This window comes from Ovis canadensis, chromosome 2, assembly GCF_042477335.2.
Source record: "Ovis canadensis isolate MfBH-ARS-UI-01 breed Bighorn chromosome 2, ARS-UI_OviCan_v2, whole genome shotgun sequence".
NCBI classification, from domain to species: domain Eukaryota; kingdom Metazoa; phylum Chordata; class Mammalia; order Artiodactyla; family Bovidae; genus Ovis; species Ovis canadensis.
The window spans coordinates 88,544,790-88,564,230 of record NC_091246.1 but is presented as its reverse complement, the minus strand read 5'-3'; the positions used below and the strand labels follow the sequence as shown (position 1 = coordinate 88,564,230).

Below are 19,441 nucleotides of genomic sequence, written 5' to 3'. Positions count from 1 at the left end.
AGAAAGAACCAAATCTTGCCCTATGCTGATGCTTGTGTTTAAGTGTAAAAACCTATGTGTGACCTGTTGTTTATTTATTTCTTTGTCTTTTGTTTCTGCCTTTTCTTCTTGTGCAGTCCTCTACAACCAGGGACAAGGATGAACAGACTCTACCGGTAGGAAGCAGTGGCCTTGTCTGTACCTGTTCCTGTGCCTGTGGACAGGGTGGGGAGGGGTAGGCGGAAGAGGGGCTCTTGAGCTCAACAAGTCATCTTCTCCCTTGGAATCTTTAAAGGGTTTAATCTGCGGGTGTACAAATGTTCTGTCCTGGTATTAGTGTCAACTGAATTCTTACATTCAGTGACAAATGATTTCTAGGACTAGGTTTCGAAAGGATTTAAGTTCCCTCTTTCACTTGGCATGAAAAAGTTGAAAGAGTGAGGTATTTTCAAATTCCATTCCAAGGGATGTTGAGCTGCTGTTTGGGGACAGTGAGGGATCTAATGCTTGGTATCTATTTATGTATCTGCATGCGCGCATGGTTTTTTTGGTTGGAAATTTCTTTTGGTTCCATCAAAAGAAATGCTGCATGAAGTTCTATACATTCAATATATACATAATGCCCGGAAGAATGCTTTAAGTTCTATAGATATAGGATAAGGAACATTTCCATAGAAGAGTTCCTTTGGTTTCCCCAAATAAGGGAACATAGTAACAGTGATTATGACATATTATTAACAGCAGACACATTTTCCAGTCCCTATCCAATTAACACATCACATTTTGTATTGTGAAGCTTGGCAAGGAAATGACCTTCAGAGTTTTTAATGTTCAGTCATCAGTGATTACATTTCAACTCTATTCAAATCTTTAAACCTTGCCCCTAACATTTTCTAAGCCTTAATCTTCTGAATCAAATAACACAGCACATTTTTTTTTAAGTTGCAGATTTTTGAGTCTGAGAGGACTAGTAATGAAGATACTTATGACCCCATTCTTCCTCCTGTGATGCTCAGAGTAGAGACTTCTGACATGCACTGGGAGTCCATAGAATATACCAGATCCAGTACTGGGCTAGGGGTACAGACCCAGGCTCTTCCTTTGTGAACCATGATCTGGTTCTGAAATACCAGTCATCCCCTCGGATTCTTCCCCAAACCCTGTAGAATTGGAGATATTATTTCTAATAGAATATCAGGTATAATAAAATCACCCTAAAAATTTCAGGTTTCTCCATGTATCATATAATCACATTTTACCAATACTTCAGGCTTACTGTGGGTTTCATATTTGCCTCCAAACTCTTGGATCATTGTTAATAAGTGTTCTACAAAATAAGGGATGAATGAGCAATGCTCATAAACACTGTCCAAGTTAGCCAAGTTAATCATACTTCTTTAGTATTAGACTTAGTGTATCTTAGTGTCTAATTCATATCCTAAAACTCTAAAGGTGAGTTAGCCTAGGATGTAGCACTTTCCAAATGTATTTGGTCACAGCATCTCTTGTGGGACTTTCTCAGGAAGCCTCCTTGTAGATGTGTAGTGTGATGAAATATTTTGCAAACTAAAGGCCCCTTTGGAGTCAGGAAGGTTCTCTGTGGAGACATAATAGGAGGATCTCTCTCTTCAGATCTCACTTAACACAGACTGCAGGGCTTCATGGATGAGAGCCGTGGTTCCCACATGGAATGAGGCACCCTGAAATGTGTGCCTGATGTTCCTTTGTGGAGGAAGGGGGAAATATTAGCACTTTTGTTGTTAACTTTCTATATTAGTCTTCATAATTTCCACTCTTGTAAATGTTTTATGGTATATATGCACTTATTTTAGTATGTGTCTGGATATAGATAGAGATACATATGCATATAGATAGATACACATACACACACTCAAAAGTTTTACTTATAGGGTATGCAATCCAAACATTTTAGAGACTACCCGCTGGTTCAGAGAACAGATGTTAAGTGATGCAGACCTGCAACCCATTCTTGTAACCTCCATTTTTTGTCTTTATGACCCAAACACATCATTTTGCTTCTCTAAGACTAAATTTCTTCATCTGTCTAAAGGAAACAATAAGAATGCCTAGTTCATAGAGTTAAGTTTGAGAATGAGATCAACTAATGGAGGTCATAGTACAATGACCAGCATATACTAAGTTCTCAAGAAACGATAGCAGTTAATCCCTTCAGTTGGAAAGGATGTGAGAACGCCATTCCTTCCAGAGACTTTGAAGGAATGTACGTCGAACATCTTTGATTCGATTGTGTGTGATGCTATGATAGATGAGGTGAGGGGCTTGCCTTGCATTTCTGAGCACTCACGGCATCTTTGTCTGGTTCCTCTGCTCAGGTGAAGCCACGTCTGCAGCGGGGCGGAAGTTCCGCCTCCCTCCACAACAGTCTCATGAGGAACAGCATCTTCCAGCTCATGATACACACCCTTGACCCACTCGCTGAAGGTAAGCATCAGGCTTTGGTTTGGGGACTTGTTTGGGGCGGAGGCAAAGGCTGTGAAAAGGCCTGTCTTCCTAAAACACATTTGTGCTTCCATCACAAACCCGCTAATGTCCTCGTGTGTCACCTCTGCCAGAGGCAGCCCCGGCCCTTCCGTGCGCTTTTTCTACCACCGCCCAGTTCACCAGCAGAGGTTCTTGTACCAGAACAGGAGCGGAGGTCCATTTGCTGATTCTGTCTTTTGATGCCTCCAGCATTAATACAGTTTGTTACCAGGCACAGCAGACAAAAGAGCTTTTTCTCTCCTTTCCAACTAGAATGACAGTTCTCTTTCGTCATCCTCCTCAGTTTCAAAATGAAGTCGTATATCAGGATAAATTGATAAATTGTATATCTTTTAAAAAGAGAGAGATAAGAACTCCATGACTTAGCAAGGCTTGGATTAGTTTGGGGAATGATGTTCACTGCAAAACACTAATGTTGTACCTAGTCTTTGGCAATTGGAAGATGAGGGGGTAATATTCTAAACACCTAAAGAGCACTCTCTAAGATAACTGCTTAGGATCAGGTTGAAGAACCACCCTGGTTCACCTCCTAGGGTCACCAACAGTCTAGTATTGTGTTCTTCCAGTTAGACTCACAAGGAAGCCAGATACATTGTGCTTTTTTATTGTATAAGTATGCTAAAAAGAAATTATTTTTCAACGAAGGAGGTATCTGATGCATCAGATAAATATCGGAGTTAGGCCACTAGCAAAGGGCTTGTATATTGCCAAGTCTTCTGTTCTACCTTCATCTCTGGACCTTACAACTGAGCCTGATGTTACACAGGGGCGAATGACATGGAAACAGTTCTCTGCCAGTGAATGAACACATGGGATGAGATTAATAAATCATATCACACAAATCAGAGCTCTTTACCAATGTAAAGCTTTGCTAAGTAATTTCAAGGGTCCAGATGAAGTCAACAAAACCCTGGGATGTCGAGAGAAGCTCCCCAGGTCCTGCCTTCCCTCACTGGACCTTCACCCAGAATTATAAGTGAGGATCACAGGCTCACTCCCACTGTGGAGCACTGCAGTTATAACACATTTCCACCTTATGGCCCAGAGAGTTGCATAGCTGATGTGATGTTTTCCAAGGGGCCTTCCTGCATCGATCCTGGGTTCTGTTTACTCAGGGCCAGTCGTTTGCCAGGAACATCCTAAATATCATTACTCTGTTTACCAGAGGTCCATGTGACAAGGAAATTAGCCCTGGTCCCTAGCCTTCTTTCCCCTCCACTGCTCAGGGTCACCCGCAGAGGAATGATCTCAGTGAGTGAGGGGATCCCAGGGCAACCTCCTGCCGGCCGCAAAGCAGCTGTGTGACTTTGGGCAACTTACAGCCTCCCTAGTATCTCATTCCTTCATCTCCTGTAATAGTTACCTCAGTGTAGTAATTTTATAATTGGCAAAGGATTTTCACACCTGTGAATCTATGCTTTCTAATAACTCTTCACAGCTAACATTAATATTTTAATTTCATAAAGTACCACCAAAATAGATCTCAAGGGTATCTCCTTCTCTCTCTGCGAGCTCTTCATTCCAAGCCATCTTTACAGCTTCCTAGCTGATCATCCAGTCCCTCCATTGCCTCTTTCTTTGCATATTTTCCACCTAGCAGCCCAAGTAACCTTCTTAAAGAGTAAATCAAATTGTGTCACTCCTACTAACCTGCAGCGGCTTCCCATGGCTTATACGAAAATGGTGAAATGCTTGCCGTGGTCTACACCATCTGTCTCATTCTCCAAACTCACTTTGGCTTACTTTGTGTTAGCTAGACAGATGCCTTCTGTCCTAGAATAGATACTTCTTTCCTGCCTCAGAGTATTTGCTTAGACTGTTCCCTCCACCCAAAATACTTTTCCTTCTCCCATTTTCTTCCACTTTCTCCTGCTTTATTTTTGCCCAATCTTCAGCAATTTGTGTAAATGACACCTCCTGGCCATTCAGTATAAATGAGGGCACCAGTTGTCATCTCTCGGTGCCTCCTTTAATTTTTCTTTATTGCCCACTTTATAAGTTGTATGATTATTTGTTTACTACCTGTCTCCCCCAGGACACAGTAAATTTCTAGAGAACAAGGATTCTATTTATTTACCAGTTGTCCCCAAGGTCTAACAGGCTACCTGGTACCTAGTAGCTGCTAAGGCTTAGAATGATTAAGCCACCTGGCCATAGTCATGCCCTGATAGTCACACAATTACAAAGCTTTCTAAAGCCCCATGGGCTTAAGGTTGTATCTTGGTTATTTTAAGCTACCATCTTCCCCACCATTACGCAGAAGAGCAGGTGAGAGAAGAAATGAACTACCTTACCTGCCCCAACTCAATTATGAGCAAGCTACTGAATATACTTATTTCTGGCAAGGCATGTTATATAGTAATTGAGGGCAGACATCAGAGCCAGACTCTCTGGATCCGAATCCTAGTTCTGCATTTACTAGCTGTGTGACCTTGGATAAGTTACTTGACCTCTCTGCACCTCAGTTTCCTCATCTGTAAAAATCAGGATGGTATAGAATAATGTCTACATCATAAGGTTGTTATAAGGACTAAAGGAGTTGAATATTCATTAAGCATTTAACACATTGCCTAGGAGATTGTAAGGACCATACAGGTTTGGAATTACTGTTTCATTACATTGAAAAATAATACAGCATATGAATGTTTTAATTTAAAAACTTCAAAAGGCTGTGGTGAGACTTTCCTGGGTGGCTCAGTGGTATAGAATTCACCTGCTAATGCAGAAGACACAAGTTCAATGCCTGGTTCAGAAAGATCCCGCAGGCCATGGAGCAGCTAAGCCCGTGTCCTACAACTGTTGAGCCTGTGCCCTGGAGCCCGTGCACCACAACAAGAAAAGCCACCGCAACGGGGAGCCTGCTTACTGCAAATAGAGAGCAGCCCCCGCTCACCACGCTAGAGGAAAGCCCACACAGCCGCGAAGGCCCAGCACAGCCAAAAATAAGTAAATAAGATTTGGGGGGGAAAAGGCTATGATGGAAAAAATAAGTCTTCCTCCTCCAACAAACTCCCAGTTTTCTCCAGTCCCCCAGTTCTTTCAGAGGAAGTGACTGCTACCAATTTCTTGGGGTTCATTCCAGAGATGATCTGTACGTATACAACTGTGTGTGTGTGTGTGTGTGTGTGTGTGTGTGTGTGTGTGACCTTGCCCATAGGTCTCAACAATCTAAATTTCTGTGGTTTTTGTCTGAGGGAGTTTGGTTTCTGGTAGGGCTTGTTTTTGTCTTTCTATCTGGTGGGAAGGTTATGCTTTGTTTCAGTGAGATAAGAGAGGGTGAATCTGGGTTGTCTCGGAGTCAGGCCATCCGTGATTTTCTGAAACACCTGGCCCTTGTAGGGCTGTACAGCAATTAAAGTGTTTGTTCCTGCTGTAGCAAGATGTGCCGTCTAAATCCAGGCACCTCCTTTCAAGGTGAAGCCTCTCCCTGAAAGACATGGAGGGCTCCAGTGGCATGAATCTGGGAGAATGCAGAGAGCCATAATCAGTTCTGGATTTGAGTGATTAGAAAATAAGGAAAGTACTTCAGTGCTTTCAAATTGCTTCACAGCACATTGCCAAGAAAGCAGATTGCTCCAGTATTTTTCCCCCAAAAAATTCACAATCATTTCCCATTCCAAGAACATTCCAAGCTCTCAGAAATAGTCCTCTCTCTTTTTGTTTGCATCTAATCACTTGAACTCACACATCCTTGTGCCAAACTGTCACCTCTTAACAATATAGAGCATGCTGGTTACGTCACCGGGCTGATGGCATGAACACTGCTGTGGCTTCTCTGTTGCACTGATTGATGTTCCTGGCACCTGCCTCACTGAGTCGTGCATTGGCACAGCATGGCAGATAGTCCCTTTTCATTAGCGACATTTTTGACATCATCCAGGACAGATGACCTATGAAAAGACATTTCTCATCTGTGCCACTCAGGTGTCAGTCCAGTGATGGAGCCCTTGCTAACAGCTTTAATTGGTGGTTGGTTCAGCCTCTGAGCCTGAGTCACAAGATCCAGCAGTGTTTGTTTCTTCTCTATCGATACGTAACAAAGCACCCAAGACTTAGTGACTTAAAACCACCCCCATACCATTCCTGCTCATAATTTCATGGATCAGGAATTTGGGTGATTCAGGGATCAGCAAGGTGATTCTTCTGTTCCATGTGGTCTCAGTGGAGGTCATTTGATGTTATTCAGCTAGGAGATGGGCAGGTTAAAGGATCCAAAAGGGCCTTGCTCACATGTCTGCTGTGTCTGCCACCTTTGAAGGCACAGCTGGGAGGCTGGGTTCAGCTGGGCCCCGGGCTCTCCATGTTGTCACAGGGCTTTTTACACGTGCTTGGTCTTCTCATACAGTGGCTGAGAGCTCCATGAGCAAACCATCCAAGAGACCCAGGCAACAGAGGCAGGGCTTCCCATGACCTAGCCTGGGAAGTCCCAGAATGTCACTTGTACTATAGTCTAGCCCTAGTCACATCATCCCAAAGCCCAGACCAGACTCAAGACACAGAGGAGGAGACTCCACCTCTGTATGGGAAGATACCAGAGAATTTGAACCACCTTTCATCTAACCCAGTCTGTTTCAGGGACACACATCACTGAGTGTCCATGATGTCCGCACACATCCGTCCATGGTTCAGTGGCATTTTCTGGGCAAACTACACAGTGTGGAGGGGACAAAACCACAGGCAACCTGCTTTGAGTGAGAAGACAGTACAGCTGTCTTTTTTAAAATCAGAAAAACCTTAGTGTTCCCAGAAGTAGACTTCCACTTACATCACATGGGCTGGGACAGAGCTATGTAACCACCCTGACCTACAAAAGAACCAGAAGTGGGCTCTCTGCCCCCTCAAACATGAAACTCCACGGTCAACCCCAGTGAAAGTCAAAGGGTTCCCTTTCTCCTTCTCATCCTTAGTAACCTTCATCCTCTTTTCAAGTTTCTGATTTACAAACAGATACAATGTTCCCCTTCTTCCTCCCTTTTAAAACATTCTCTGGTGGCCCCTGAGTCCAAATTTTATACAGTGGCCCTGAATCCTCCCCCAGCAAAAGCATATCCCAATACTTGCTGTCTAAGGAGCCTGGTTACCCCATGACATAGGCAAAATCATGCCCTACCTCAGTTCCAAACCATCTCACCAGCAGGAAAAGGCCTAGTTTTTGTGGTGGCCCTAAGGCCCCCTGTGACCTGCCTCTCTTCTTTCCTCCCTCCTTCCCCACTCTCTTTTTTCGCCCTCCAATCCTCTCCTCTTCCTCTGCCCTTCTCTCCTTCCTCTCATGTGTCATTCCCTTTGCTCCACTCCTCTGATTGACAGGCAGCTCCTCACAAACTCCAGCATCCTCCTGCCCCAGGGCCTTTACACATGTTCTCATCTTTCTCCATCCTGCTTTCCCTTCCTTCAAGTCAGCATACACATGTTACTTGATGAGCAAGATCTGACTCAGCTGCTGTTTTTGAAAACAGCAAAATCAAAACCATGATAATAAAGCAGAGTTCTGGACCTTCCTTGCCCTGCAATATATTTGTCCATAACCACCATGCTGCTGCTGCTACTGTTGCTAAGTCTCTTCAGTCGTGTCCGACTCTGTGCGACCCCATAGACGGCAGCCCACCAGGCTCCCCCATCCCTGGGATTCTCCAGGCAAGAACACTGGAGTGGGTTGCCATTTCCTTCTCCAATGCATGAAAGTGAAAAGTGAAAGTGAAAAGTGAAAATGAAGTCGATCAGTCATGTCCGACTCTTAGCGACCCCACGGACTGCAGCCTACCAGGCTCCTGTGTCCATGGGATTCTCCAGGCAAGAGTACTGGAGTGGGTTGCCAGTGCCTTCTCCAACCACCATGAATATATTAATTTGTTGTTTGTTTCCTGTTGGACATGACTGAGCGACTGAACTGAACTGAACTGAACTCCTGTCTCTACCCTTAAATCTTGAACAAGGCAGGTACTCCTCTATCTCCAGGGCCCAGGGTACATGGATCCCAATCCCTGTTTGTTGAGTGGATTGAATGAGTGCTTGCTTATAGAATGTTTCTGCTGAAAAACATATGACTAGCCATGTAGATTATCTTAATCCATGCTCTGTCAAAAGACTCTTTGGATGTGACCCGCGAAGTCCTATTCAGTTCATGGTTGTCTCTGCAGTAGTGGGCAGCAGTCATGTCTCCTTCCTTGTGGAATTTCAAATTTTGATTTACATTTTTTCATCATAACAGCAACTTTATTGTCAATAGCAAAGTTTAACAAATAACTGTACTTGATGCCTCCGAAACACAAGAGCAGGGATAATACTATGTTAGCCTACGGGGCTTGTAATTGAATTGAAGGATTATGTAACCTCAGGGCATGAGACAGTTTAGAACAGCAGGTCCCCAGGCCTGATGTGTGTTTCTCTTAAGACCATTTTCATGACAGAAATCTTCAGAATCCTGTAATGAGATATCTGAAAATGACACCATACTCACAGTACGATACCTGCCTTCTTTGCTATTAAAAGACAGACACGCTTCCCCCATGGTAAATTCACTTCACGTCACACGGCTGGTCTCTGCTGTCACTTTCCAGCCACATATTTATGTTGCTTTCATTTAAATTGACTGGAAGGGTATTCTGAGAGCCTTTCCCCGGCCTTTCTGAAGGGACAGTTTTGGTCCCTCATTTTCCTCCCACTAAGATCCGGTGACATCCTGATGGCATCTCTGCTTTATCAGTCTGACTTAGGCAATGCAAGGTGATGTGAATTCCAGGACAGCTTGATCATAAAGCCTCACAAATGAGTAGCCACTATGTATTGTTTTCCTATCTTCCCCGTACCCTAGATTATAGGTTTTCAAACATGTTTCTCAGCAACAACATAACCTTTTGCTCAAAGGGATTCCCACAGGGAAGAATAAATATTTTTAATAGTTAAAACTATTCAGAGTTTACTCATATCAGATCCTTTTATCAGTGTGAACAACTCAACTGCTTTCCTATAAACCATCAATGTCAAACATAAAATAAATAAAGACCCACTCAACAAAATGCAACAAAACCAAAAAGTGCCAGGGATTAACCCAAAGAAAATGTTTAAGAACTTTAGTGCAAAAACAATAGTCATTTCTGAAGAATATGGAAGACGATCTAAATAAATGTTGGTATATTATAAAGATATCAGTTCTCCTCAAATGGAATTCTAAATGCAACTCAATTCTAATTGAAATCCCAAAAACATGTTTATGGAACTTCAGAACTTGACTTTGAAATTTATATGGAATTAGCAGGAAGAGCAAAGGCACTTTTCACAAAGAACAAAAAGGGAAAATACACCCAGCAGAGATCAAGATGTATCACGGAGCAATAGCTTTTAGGTGCTCTTGTTGAAGGATTTGGCAGGAAGGGGAGGAGGCTGGACCAGAAGCAACCAGGATCTCCCCAGAGGCGGCCCTCAGGGAGCAGGAAGAAGCTGTGAGCACCTGCCCTGTGGGGTCTGCGAGCTCTGGCTGAAGCATAGGGGATGGGAGCGGGGCTTCCTGAAGCGCTAGAATCAGCCCTGTGATGGAGCAAGGCCCTCATTCCCGAGGTGGTGAAAGCACACACGTTCACGGAGTTGACATCACATCCTGACAAGTGCAGATTAATAAACCCAACAGAGAAGCCCGGCTGGTGCGCGGACAGCAGGAGCTATCAGGGCAGGCGCACTGTGCTTGCCAGGTCTTCAGGAACGCCGTCCTAGGTGTGAACCTGAGGGCAGGGCCATCAGGAAAGGGTCCTTCAGAGAAAGTGACCTTCAAGAGCAGTTCTCAAAGGCAGTAAGGAACCTGGGCGGGCAGACAGGGTGGTGAGGAATCAAGGGCAGTGGAAGTGGCTGGAGAAACCCACACTATGTATGGTTGGCCTAACCGTGCCAGGGCTTCTTTGAGATCAGCGGGCATGTGACTGTTTGCCTGCTTGAAAGCTCCAGCGGGCTCTCCTGTCCAAGGGCACTTGCCGTGTGTGTTTGTGTGTCTGTGTATCAGTGTGGCTCTGTTTGGATGTCTGTGTATATGTGTATATATGTATCTGTGTCTACATGTCTGTGCATGTGTGTGTGTGTGTCTGTGAGCGTCTATATCTGAGTGTGTCTGTGTATGCATCTACCATAACTATGTGTGTGTCATTTCAGTGCCAGAAACTAAAGGCCTAAGATGTTGAAGAGAAAAAACAAGAGATTGGAACTTTCGAAGTGCTTATTACTCGGTGCCACACACCTACAGTCACCTCCTGTCATTCTCCAGTCAGTGGCTATGGGAAGTATTGTGCTTTACCTCTGAGGAAGCTGAGGTTCAGAGAGGTGGCATTACTTGCTCATGGTCACCCAGCTCCTAAGTCTGCCTTCAGAGCTTGAACACTGCACTCACACAGGACTCTCATCTGTAGCCCTGTGTCCGTCTCCCGTACATACAGCCAGACATCTGTCTATTTCGTAAAATCACGTCAGTGCTTCAGCACTGATGTTTAGTGTTAGCTTGAAGCTGACACAAAGATTAAACTTTTACTTGCTTGCTGCGTTTTCTTTTTTTCTCACCCAACAGCAGAACTTATTTCCCCAGCTTCTGTTTTTAAAAATGGCTTCCATATGCACTTTCAAAAATTGTCATTTGATCCTAGAAGAAAGTCATTTTCATGCCTATTTGATTCAAAATGTGGAGACGTTATCCCTGAAAGGCAGTATTATAACCCCAAATTGTGGATCAGTTTAAATTAGCGAGAAAGATGCTTGCGTGCTGCCTCAGCTGGTGAGTGGACAGGCAACAGGAGTGAAAATCTTCACTGGGAAAGAATAAAATGCAGTCTGCTGGCTTTGTTTTTAATAAGATGATGGTCATTTAAATGCCTGGATAGAGGAAAGCAGGCTATTAATGCCTCTTATAGCGCAAATGCAGGGACAAGTTAAATAGCTCCTCTCTTTGGGGAATAGTAGAGCATTACTCTCAGATTTGAACATCAAAGATGGTCGAAATTGAATCTCTCTTTGTGTTGTACACATTACAAATACATTTCATTTGGGGCATGAAGAGAAAGTGAATGGTCTCCCTGAAATGAATGCTTTTGAGGGTAGAAATAGGCGCTCTCTCTCTCTCTCTCTCTCTCTCTCTCTCTCTCTCTCTCTCTGTCTCAGGTTTGCCTTGAAGTCAAGTCCACAAAGGTCTGTGACCAAATTATTGACTTGATGCCATTTGAAAGTAAACACTGCACACAGAAAGAAAAAAGCAATGAGGCATCCATTCAGTTATAGTTTCATCTTTGTTCTCTTGAGCTTATCACATGCTCTAGAGATGCAGTTAGAACTCCTTCAAAGGGGGTGGGGGGGACGCAGAGTTTCCCAAGATAGAAAGCAGCCACAGCGATGATGCCCCCAAAGGATGGGGCAATCAGTGACAGTGGAAAAGCACTTTAATTTTGTCGGTGATGGCCCATTCCAAAAGCGTGTTGATGCAGAAACATCATTCAAAGGAGTTTTCTCTCAAATGAAACACTAAAGACGTCTCTGCTTTGTTCCCTCGATAGCTGGGCCTCGCATCATGGAGTGCCGGTTGGACAATTTGCATTCGATTCAGAGACACTTCCCCCTGACGGCAGTCAGGTTTCTTGCTAGTGGGTCTCTTGGTCTGGGATTTGCACCATGCTGTGCACTCACCTCTGGGTGCCGTCATATTGTAAAAACAAATCCTCGAGCTGCTGTCAGGGTCCACTTCTCTCCTAATCTCATGATAGCGGAGCCACCAAATCTGGCCTCTTCACCTCAGCCATTAAAAAGAATCTCGTGACCCATGTCAAACTGTCCTTTATAGGTTGTCTTGGGGCTCAGTGAGACGATATGATACACACGTGTGCAGGAGCACACACACACACACTCACATAACGAGGGATCAGCATTTTGGTTTATATAAACTTGAGTGTCTACAAATTTGTTTCCTGTTTGTGTGTATGGATTCATGGATTCATTCATTCATAAAACACATTCCTATTGCAGGCTGATGTGAGTGGTCACCCCATGTGAGAACATCTCCCTTTACAAGCCCCCACTTTAGGTTAAGTCTCTAGGGGAACAGAAGCCAGTGCTTGCCCCAGTCTAGTTAACTTCCTGAAAACCAGCGTAAATGTCGTTGTTGTATCTGAGTTTTAGCAATGCAGTTGCAACAGCCTCTGTAGCTACTTGTGTGCTGGTAATTTCTCTCTTTGACTTCCCAGACTGGCAGCACTTAATCCCATATGGCCAATAGCAAAGGTAGCTTTGCTTCAACTCTAAGGACTTCAGGCCAGAACCACCATCATTGGCAGGAATTAAAAATCATGATGAGTCCATCTAATTCCAGAAAACTCTTCATGATGAAAAGTCTCCTCTGGCATTTCTGAAAAATCTTTACCCAGTTGTTTATTTTCCTTTCCATGCATCCTGTTCCCATTCATGGTACACTAGGTCACACAGAGTTTCCTATCTAGTTGTGTGGTTCCGTCACTAAGCTGTGACCCTTTTGTGACCCCCCCCTTGACTGTGGCCCATCAGGCTCCTCTGTCCATGGGATTTTCCAGGCAAGAATACTGGAGTGGGTTGCCATTTCCTCCTCTAGGGGATCTTCCTGACCCAGAAATCAAACCTGCATCTCCTGCGTTGGTAGGCAGATTCTTTACCACTGAGCCATCTAGAAAAGGTTACAAATTATTTTCTTGACCTCAGCACTGTTCCGCATCTTCTTTGTGTTAGGGAGAATTAGAATGTGAGGAGCTGATCCTTGGAGCTTAAAGGTAGCATCTTGCAATATGCCCATTTAGACAGGCTGTCTCCCCTGCTGAGTGTGTTCATGGAGGCATCTTCCCACTAGGCTCTTGGGAGAGGGAATATAGTTGTTCAGCAGACACACTATGGAGTCAGCCACCTTGGTTTGAACCCCAGTTCTGCCACTTACTAGTTGTCTCACCTTGGGTGAGTTATTTAACATCGCTGTAACTCAGCTTCCTATAAATAGGAAAGATAAGAGCATCTATCTCTTAAGGCTATTGAGTATATCCAACGGAGTGCTGTTTACAGAGCACACAGAACAGTGCCTGGTACATCTGTAGTTGCCAAACTGCTTTCAGTCCTTTTTGCTCTTGCAGATGTCATTTTTCAGGCAGTCTTCAAAGGTTCAGTAGTAAGTCATTGAATTATCTTATCTCCTTTTTCATTTGAAAAGAAGTCTCTTCATCATGTTCCAGTTTTTAGATCCTCCCACACCTGTCTATAAGATGGAAACTGGTCTTACTGGCAATCTGGCTTTTAGTTGAGCAGAAGTTATCCTGAAGTTGAATAACTATACATGCTATATTTCCAAGTTTTTCTGTCCTTTGTACAATGAGGAGTAAATCAGTGTGACATGATACTTGACTTGTTTCCTTTCAGTAACTCCCAGCTTCCTTTGGGGTCTACAGCTTTTTGGCAGACTAAAAAAAAAAAAAAAAAAAAAAATTCCTCTTTTCAACATATTGATTAAGAAAATCTGGGCAAGCAATTACGGTGCTAATTTTTTAATCCTGGTGAAACATCCTTAGGCCACTGTTTATGTAGTTAGGGCTCACAACCTTCTGCAAGTCCCTGCCTTCTCCTGTATCATCAGATCTCTGGGTCACAGCAGGCGTTTGCCATTTAATGTAAGGTGCATAATGGACTGCCTGCGAAACGTGTCTTAACCTTCTATGTTGTCTTTGCATCCTGGATTTTAAATTCACTCGCATCTTCCCACTTTTTATGGCATTTAAGTAGGAAGAATGGTGAGTGGATTTCTACATCAATGAAATTTAAAGGACTGAATAAACATTCTTTGTACTTTGATCCTGTAATTTTTTCATAATTTGGGGTGATTGTTTCTATTGTGGTAGGGAGCCAAGTATTCAAGAAAGTGACATCCTGGACAGAACTGAAGTGTAGACTACAAAATTATAAGAATTGTTTGAATTACTTCCCCTTCAGTGGCATTAATTTCCTTTGTCTTCCAGTCTTTTTCCCTCCATTTTATTCTGTTTCCAAATCTTCTTGCCTTCTCATTCTTCTCTCATCTCTTGCCCTTTTGTCCCTCTTTTAATAGCTAAAGTTTGTTTGTCCATTTTATTGCTTTTCCTCCCCTCTTCTAGGACACTTTTCTGATATTTTTTGATGCTCAGTGCATCAGAGGGTAGAAACTCAGCTGTGCTGACCCGACGGCTGGATATAATTTAGCGCTGATTCTCTCTGCCTGGCAGACTCTTCAGAATCCAGCCAGGCTGCAGGATGAGATCCAGGAGAACGTCCAAGTTGTTCTCTAGCCAGCATGCAGCATCCATTCCACGCACCGGTCAGGCTGCTTGTTCTCTCTTTCATCTCCATGTCCAAGCTGTTGCTGCCATCTTGTCTTCTATAAGCTGACCACTCTCCTGATGGCACTTTTGTATGCTGTGAATCCCCCTGAAACTGGTCTTATTGTCAGTCTGGCTTTTAGTTGAGCAAAGGGTATCCTGAAGCAATGAAGAGGATTCCAACAGTTGAGGCTACATGCATTTTCCCTTCACAGACTTCCTTCCTGCAGAGATATTGAAGACAAAATAGTTGAAACTGTGGAGTTAAAACACTAAAATGGACGGAGTCACAGGCGTCCATACCAAAGGCAACCAGGCTAAGGAGGATTAACAGAGCACTATTAAATAGAGATTTAATTCAATTCAACAGCATCTGAGCACCTACAGAGTGCCAGGAACTCTGCTGGGTGCTCAATTAGCAAAATGAGTATGTTGATTCCTTGCCCTAAAGGACAGAAAGCAAGTAGGTTAAGCTGCCTTTGATGAGCTCGCACAGGGTATACTTGAAACAGACACACTGGAGGGAATGACTTACACCAGGGATGGGGGGGGGCATTCGGGAATACCGCCTGCAGGAGGGAACTTCCAAGTGACTCACTAGATTAGAAGATCTCATAAGATTCCAACACAAAAAGACAGGATGTGTGGGATTTAGAGAGATATGTTCAGTTTGTGTTTTGAAAGCCTTACGCTGATAACAATGTGAAAGATAGGAGAAAGGTGCCAGGACTAGATAGTAAATGGTAAGAAAGAGAAAGAGTAAGTGGTAAGAAACGAGAGTTCAAATAGGACTCCTGCAGTAACCTCAACAAGGCTTCCGGCTAAGGCAGGGACAGTAGGAATGGAGCAGAAAAGACAGAACTGAGGCTGTTCAAGGTGGAATTGATAGGGCTTCATGACAGTATTCTTGTGCTTCCCTTGTGGCTCAGCGGGTAGAGAATCCACCTGCAATGTGGGAGACCTGGGTTCGATCCCTGGGTTGGGAAGATCCCCTGGAGAAGGGAAAGGCTACCCACTCCAGTGTTCTGGCCTGGAGAATTCCACAGACTGTATAGTCCATGGGGTCACGAAGAGTCAGACACGACTGAGCAACTTTCACTTTCATGATTGGTTGGGTTGTGGGTGTGGCTATAGAAGCATCAGCATCACTTCAAGCCCAGCCTTTGGATCTTAGTCATATGTAATATAACCAAGCTCACATTTCTGTGAAGGAGAACAGTGGGCTTATCTGTATGTGTCAACTCAAAAAAAATCCTTTTAAAAAAAGGATAGGGGAAGAGAATGGAACCTCTTGCCACTTTCAAGACTGAGCAATAAATGTGTGTATACCCCCCACCGCAAATTTGATAAGACTTAAGAAGAAAGTACCTTTTGCCTGATTTTGTAAACATAATCATTTCATTTACAGAGATGCAAAAATGCAAAGATGTAGATGTCATCAGTGAACATGTTAGCTTCTTAACCCCATACCTATACAAAAAACTTACCGAGAACATGTTTTAGAAACTTGCTATTAGAAGGACTCAAACAGATTTTTTAAAATAAGAAATAAATTCCAAATGTTGCATCAGTTCAGTTCAGTTCAGTCACTCGGTCATGTCCGACTCTGCGACCCCATGAATCGCAGCACGCCAGGCCTCCCTGTCCATCACCAACTCCCAGAGTTCACTCAAACTCACATCCATCAAGTCAGTGATGCCATCCAGCCATCTCATCCTCTGTCGTCCCCTTCTCCTGCCCCCAATCCCTCCCAGAATCAGAGTCTTTTCCAATGAGTCAGCTCTTCGCATGAGGTGGCCAAAGTACTGGAGTTTCAGCTTTAGCATAGCATCATTCCTTCCAAAGGACACCCAGGGCTGATCTCCTTTAGAATGGACTGGTTGGATCTCCTTGCAGTCCAAGGGACTCTCAAGAGTCTTCTCCAACACCACAGTTCAAAACCATCAATTCTTCGGGGCTCAGCTTTCTTCACAGTCCAACTCTCACATCCATACATGACCACTGGAAAAACCATAGCCTTGACTAGACGGACCTTTGTTGGCAAAGTAACCTCTTTGCTTTTCAATATGCTATCTAGGTTGGTCATAGAGATAGTATCTAATATTGTATATTCTTTGCTTTCAAACCATATTCCTTTCACTGTCTTTGACAATGTCATTTTCTCCCTGGAAACGCCAGCTGAAAAGTAAGAGAAGTGAAAAAATATTGACTATTCAGCCAGAATTCTGGATTGATGCCCATGGAGGCAATAATAATGAAAAATGGAATGACTAACCCTGATTACTTACTATATGCCAGGCACTGTGCTAAGCATTTTATATAGATTAGTTCGTTCAATTTTCAACATCATCCTATGAATCTGTTATACTAAAAACTTAACTATATTATAACCTCTTCTATTATGACCATTTTACTGATAAAGATACTGAAAGTTACAGTAGTAAATAATTTGCCCCAGGGCATAAGGGAAATAATAGCTAGACCCAGGTTCAAATCGAGGTTTGTTGGACCCCAGAATTCACTTTCTTAACCACTGAATAATACTACTTTGACAAACAGCTGGGATCCCTTTTGAGCTTTCTTTTTGAAAATCAAAACTTATATTATCTCTTTCCTTGCGTTATACATTCTTTAAATAGTGCCAACAGTCTCCATGTATCTGATTACAAAAGAATATGACATTTATAGACTTCCTTTGGCATGACATAACTAGTTATTATTTTTGTCATTCTTCTCCTTTGACCTTTTTCTTCTCCAGTATAAACTTGTGCAGAGAATGTAAAAACAAGGCTCTAATCCTGAGTGCCCACTTATTGTGACTATAATAAGTGAGCCTAAATCCACATCACTGCTGGGCTTTGACCCAGTCATAGAATGATAGCTCCTACATACGGAGAATTTCCAATGTTCCCAACATCACATAAAACCCCTTAGAGCAATGCAGTAAGGGAGTACTAGAATTAGCCCCATTTTGCAGATGAGGAAACTAAGGCTTCAAAGGCCATGCAGCTAATAAGCAGTAAACCGTGGATTAGAACCCACACCTCTTGACTCCAGAAATTATGCTGAGTGCCATAAGATCTCCTTGTTCATCTCCATGGTGATAAGGGCTCCTGATACCAGCTTCACTCTGCTTTTGTGACGATCAGAAGGATGCTATGATGGGAGTTCCCTGGTTTAGTTGAAGGAAAACTAATAAATGCTTTAAAGTGCCTAATAATTAATACCTATCACATACATAATGAATACTATTTGCCAGTTATGTGTTAGGTATCTGTAATATCTACCACAACCCTACCAGGCAGCCATTATTGTTCCCATCATATATGAGTGTGAAAGCCGTGTGTCGAAGAGGTTAGCTAACTCGCCCAAGCTCTCATGGCTGGTGAGTGGCAGCGGTAGTTGTCAAGTCAAAGTCTGTGGGGTCCACAGTACAAATGAAGGGACTGTCATGCTGTATCATTGCATGCTTTTCTCCATCCCTTTGGGAAAAAGGAAGAACATTATGACAAAGTATCAATGTTTAAAGTTACCTTAGGATTGTTGAGATTTTTAATTACACAATTGAAAGGACACATAAATGTCCAGGAAATCTTTTTTTTTTTTTTTAACCACACTGTTTGGGGTTAATTCTCTTGCCTGGGTGGCTCATTGCTTTTCTTTAAAAATCCTTTCCAGAAACCTGCTTATTCTCTCCTGTTCTCTTCCCCTCCCCAACCCACCTCAGCAGGGAAGGAGCAGAACAGCTCTTCCTGGTCCCATTTTTCTTGTTTGATCATCCAGAGCATGTAAATTACAGTGAAATATGGCCTGAGTCAGCTCCTCACAGGACAGAAATCAGTAACCATTGATATTGCTAAGCAACACCGCAGAGGAGCAAGACTGCAAATTAGGTGACAAATTTATAAGAAGTTGGAGTGTCTGGGGACTCCCTTGGGTGTTTCATTATGAACCATCTGGATGATCCGCAGTAATGACCACACATTACTGTTCACTGTTCAAGGATGATAATTCCCATATAATTATATGGCACCTCCCTCTGTGATCCTCACCTACCTTTCAGAATCTTTTACTGTGTTTTTCACAATCCAGATATTTCCCTGAAAAATAACTGGGAACAGTTACACCTAATGGACAATGTTCATTCCTCTCCAAAATAAGATTTTTTTAAATTACTCTTTTGACTCATGTGGTGGCATAGCTAGATGGCAAGAATGTGGAAAAAAAAAAAAAAGAGTGTGTTAGTCATGGCATACTAGCATTTCTGTTGGCCTGACGTGGACTTAGCCTTGGTGTCCCAGAGAAACCTGAGGTGATGAGACTCATCGTCTGCTCCTAAGTCAGAGATAAGTACACTGTGGTACCCACACCAAGGGAGATAGGTAAGCCTCAAGGGAGATGAGGAGGGGAACCAAAGCCTTTGACTTTTCCAGAAGGGTAGCCGAGCAAGGACCCCTCCCAGTTCCAAAAGCCTAGCTGGTCTCACTTGTTCATTCAATCACTCATTCACTAATATTTATAAGAAAATTGGACTCACCATCCTGATTTTAAACCAAGCCCAGAGTGGTTTGCTTTTTTTTAATTTGGAATTGGTTACCAACATTTAAGGTGCTTCC

The 19,441-nt window shown here is 43.2% G+C and overlaps 1 protein-coding gene across 1 annotated transcript in view; it reads left to right on the top strand.

Annotated features, from left to right (window-relative positions):
• Nucleotides 1-19,441, top strand: part of SLC24A2 (solute carrier family 24 member 2) — a 275,605-nt gene that overhangs the window by 184,749 nt on the left and 71,415 nt on the right. The window contains exons 3-4 of the mRNA XM_069576650.2: nt 117-155; nt 2,334-2,442. Coding sequence (XP_069432751.1) covers nt 117-155; nt 2,334-2,442 — 148 coding nt within the window. The remainder of the gene's footprint in view (nt 1-116; nt 156-2,333; nt 2,443-19,441) is intronic.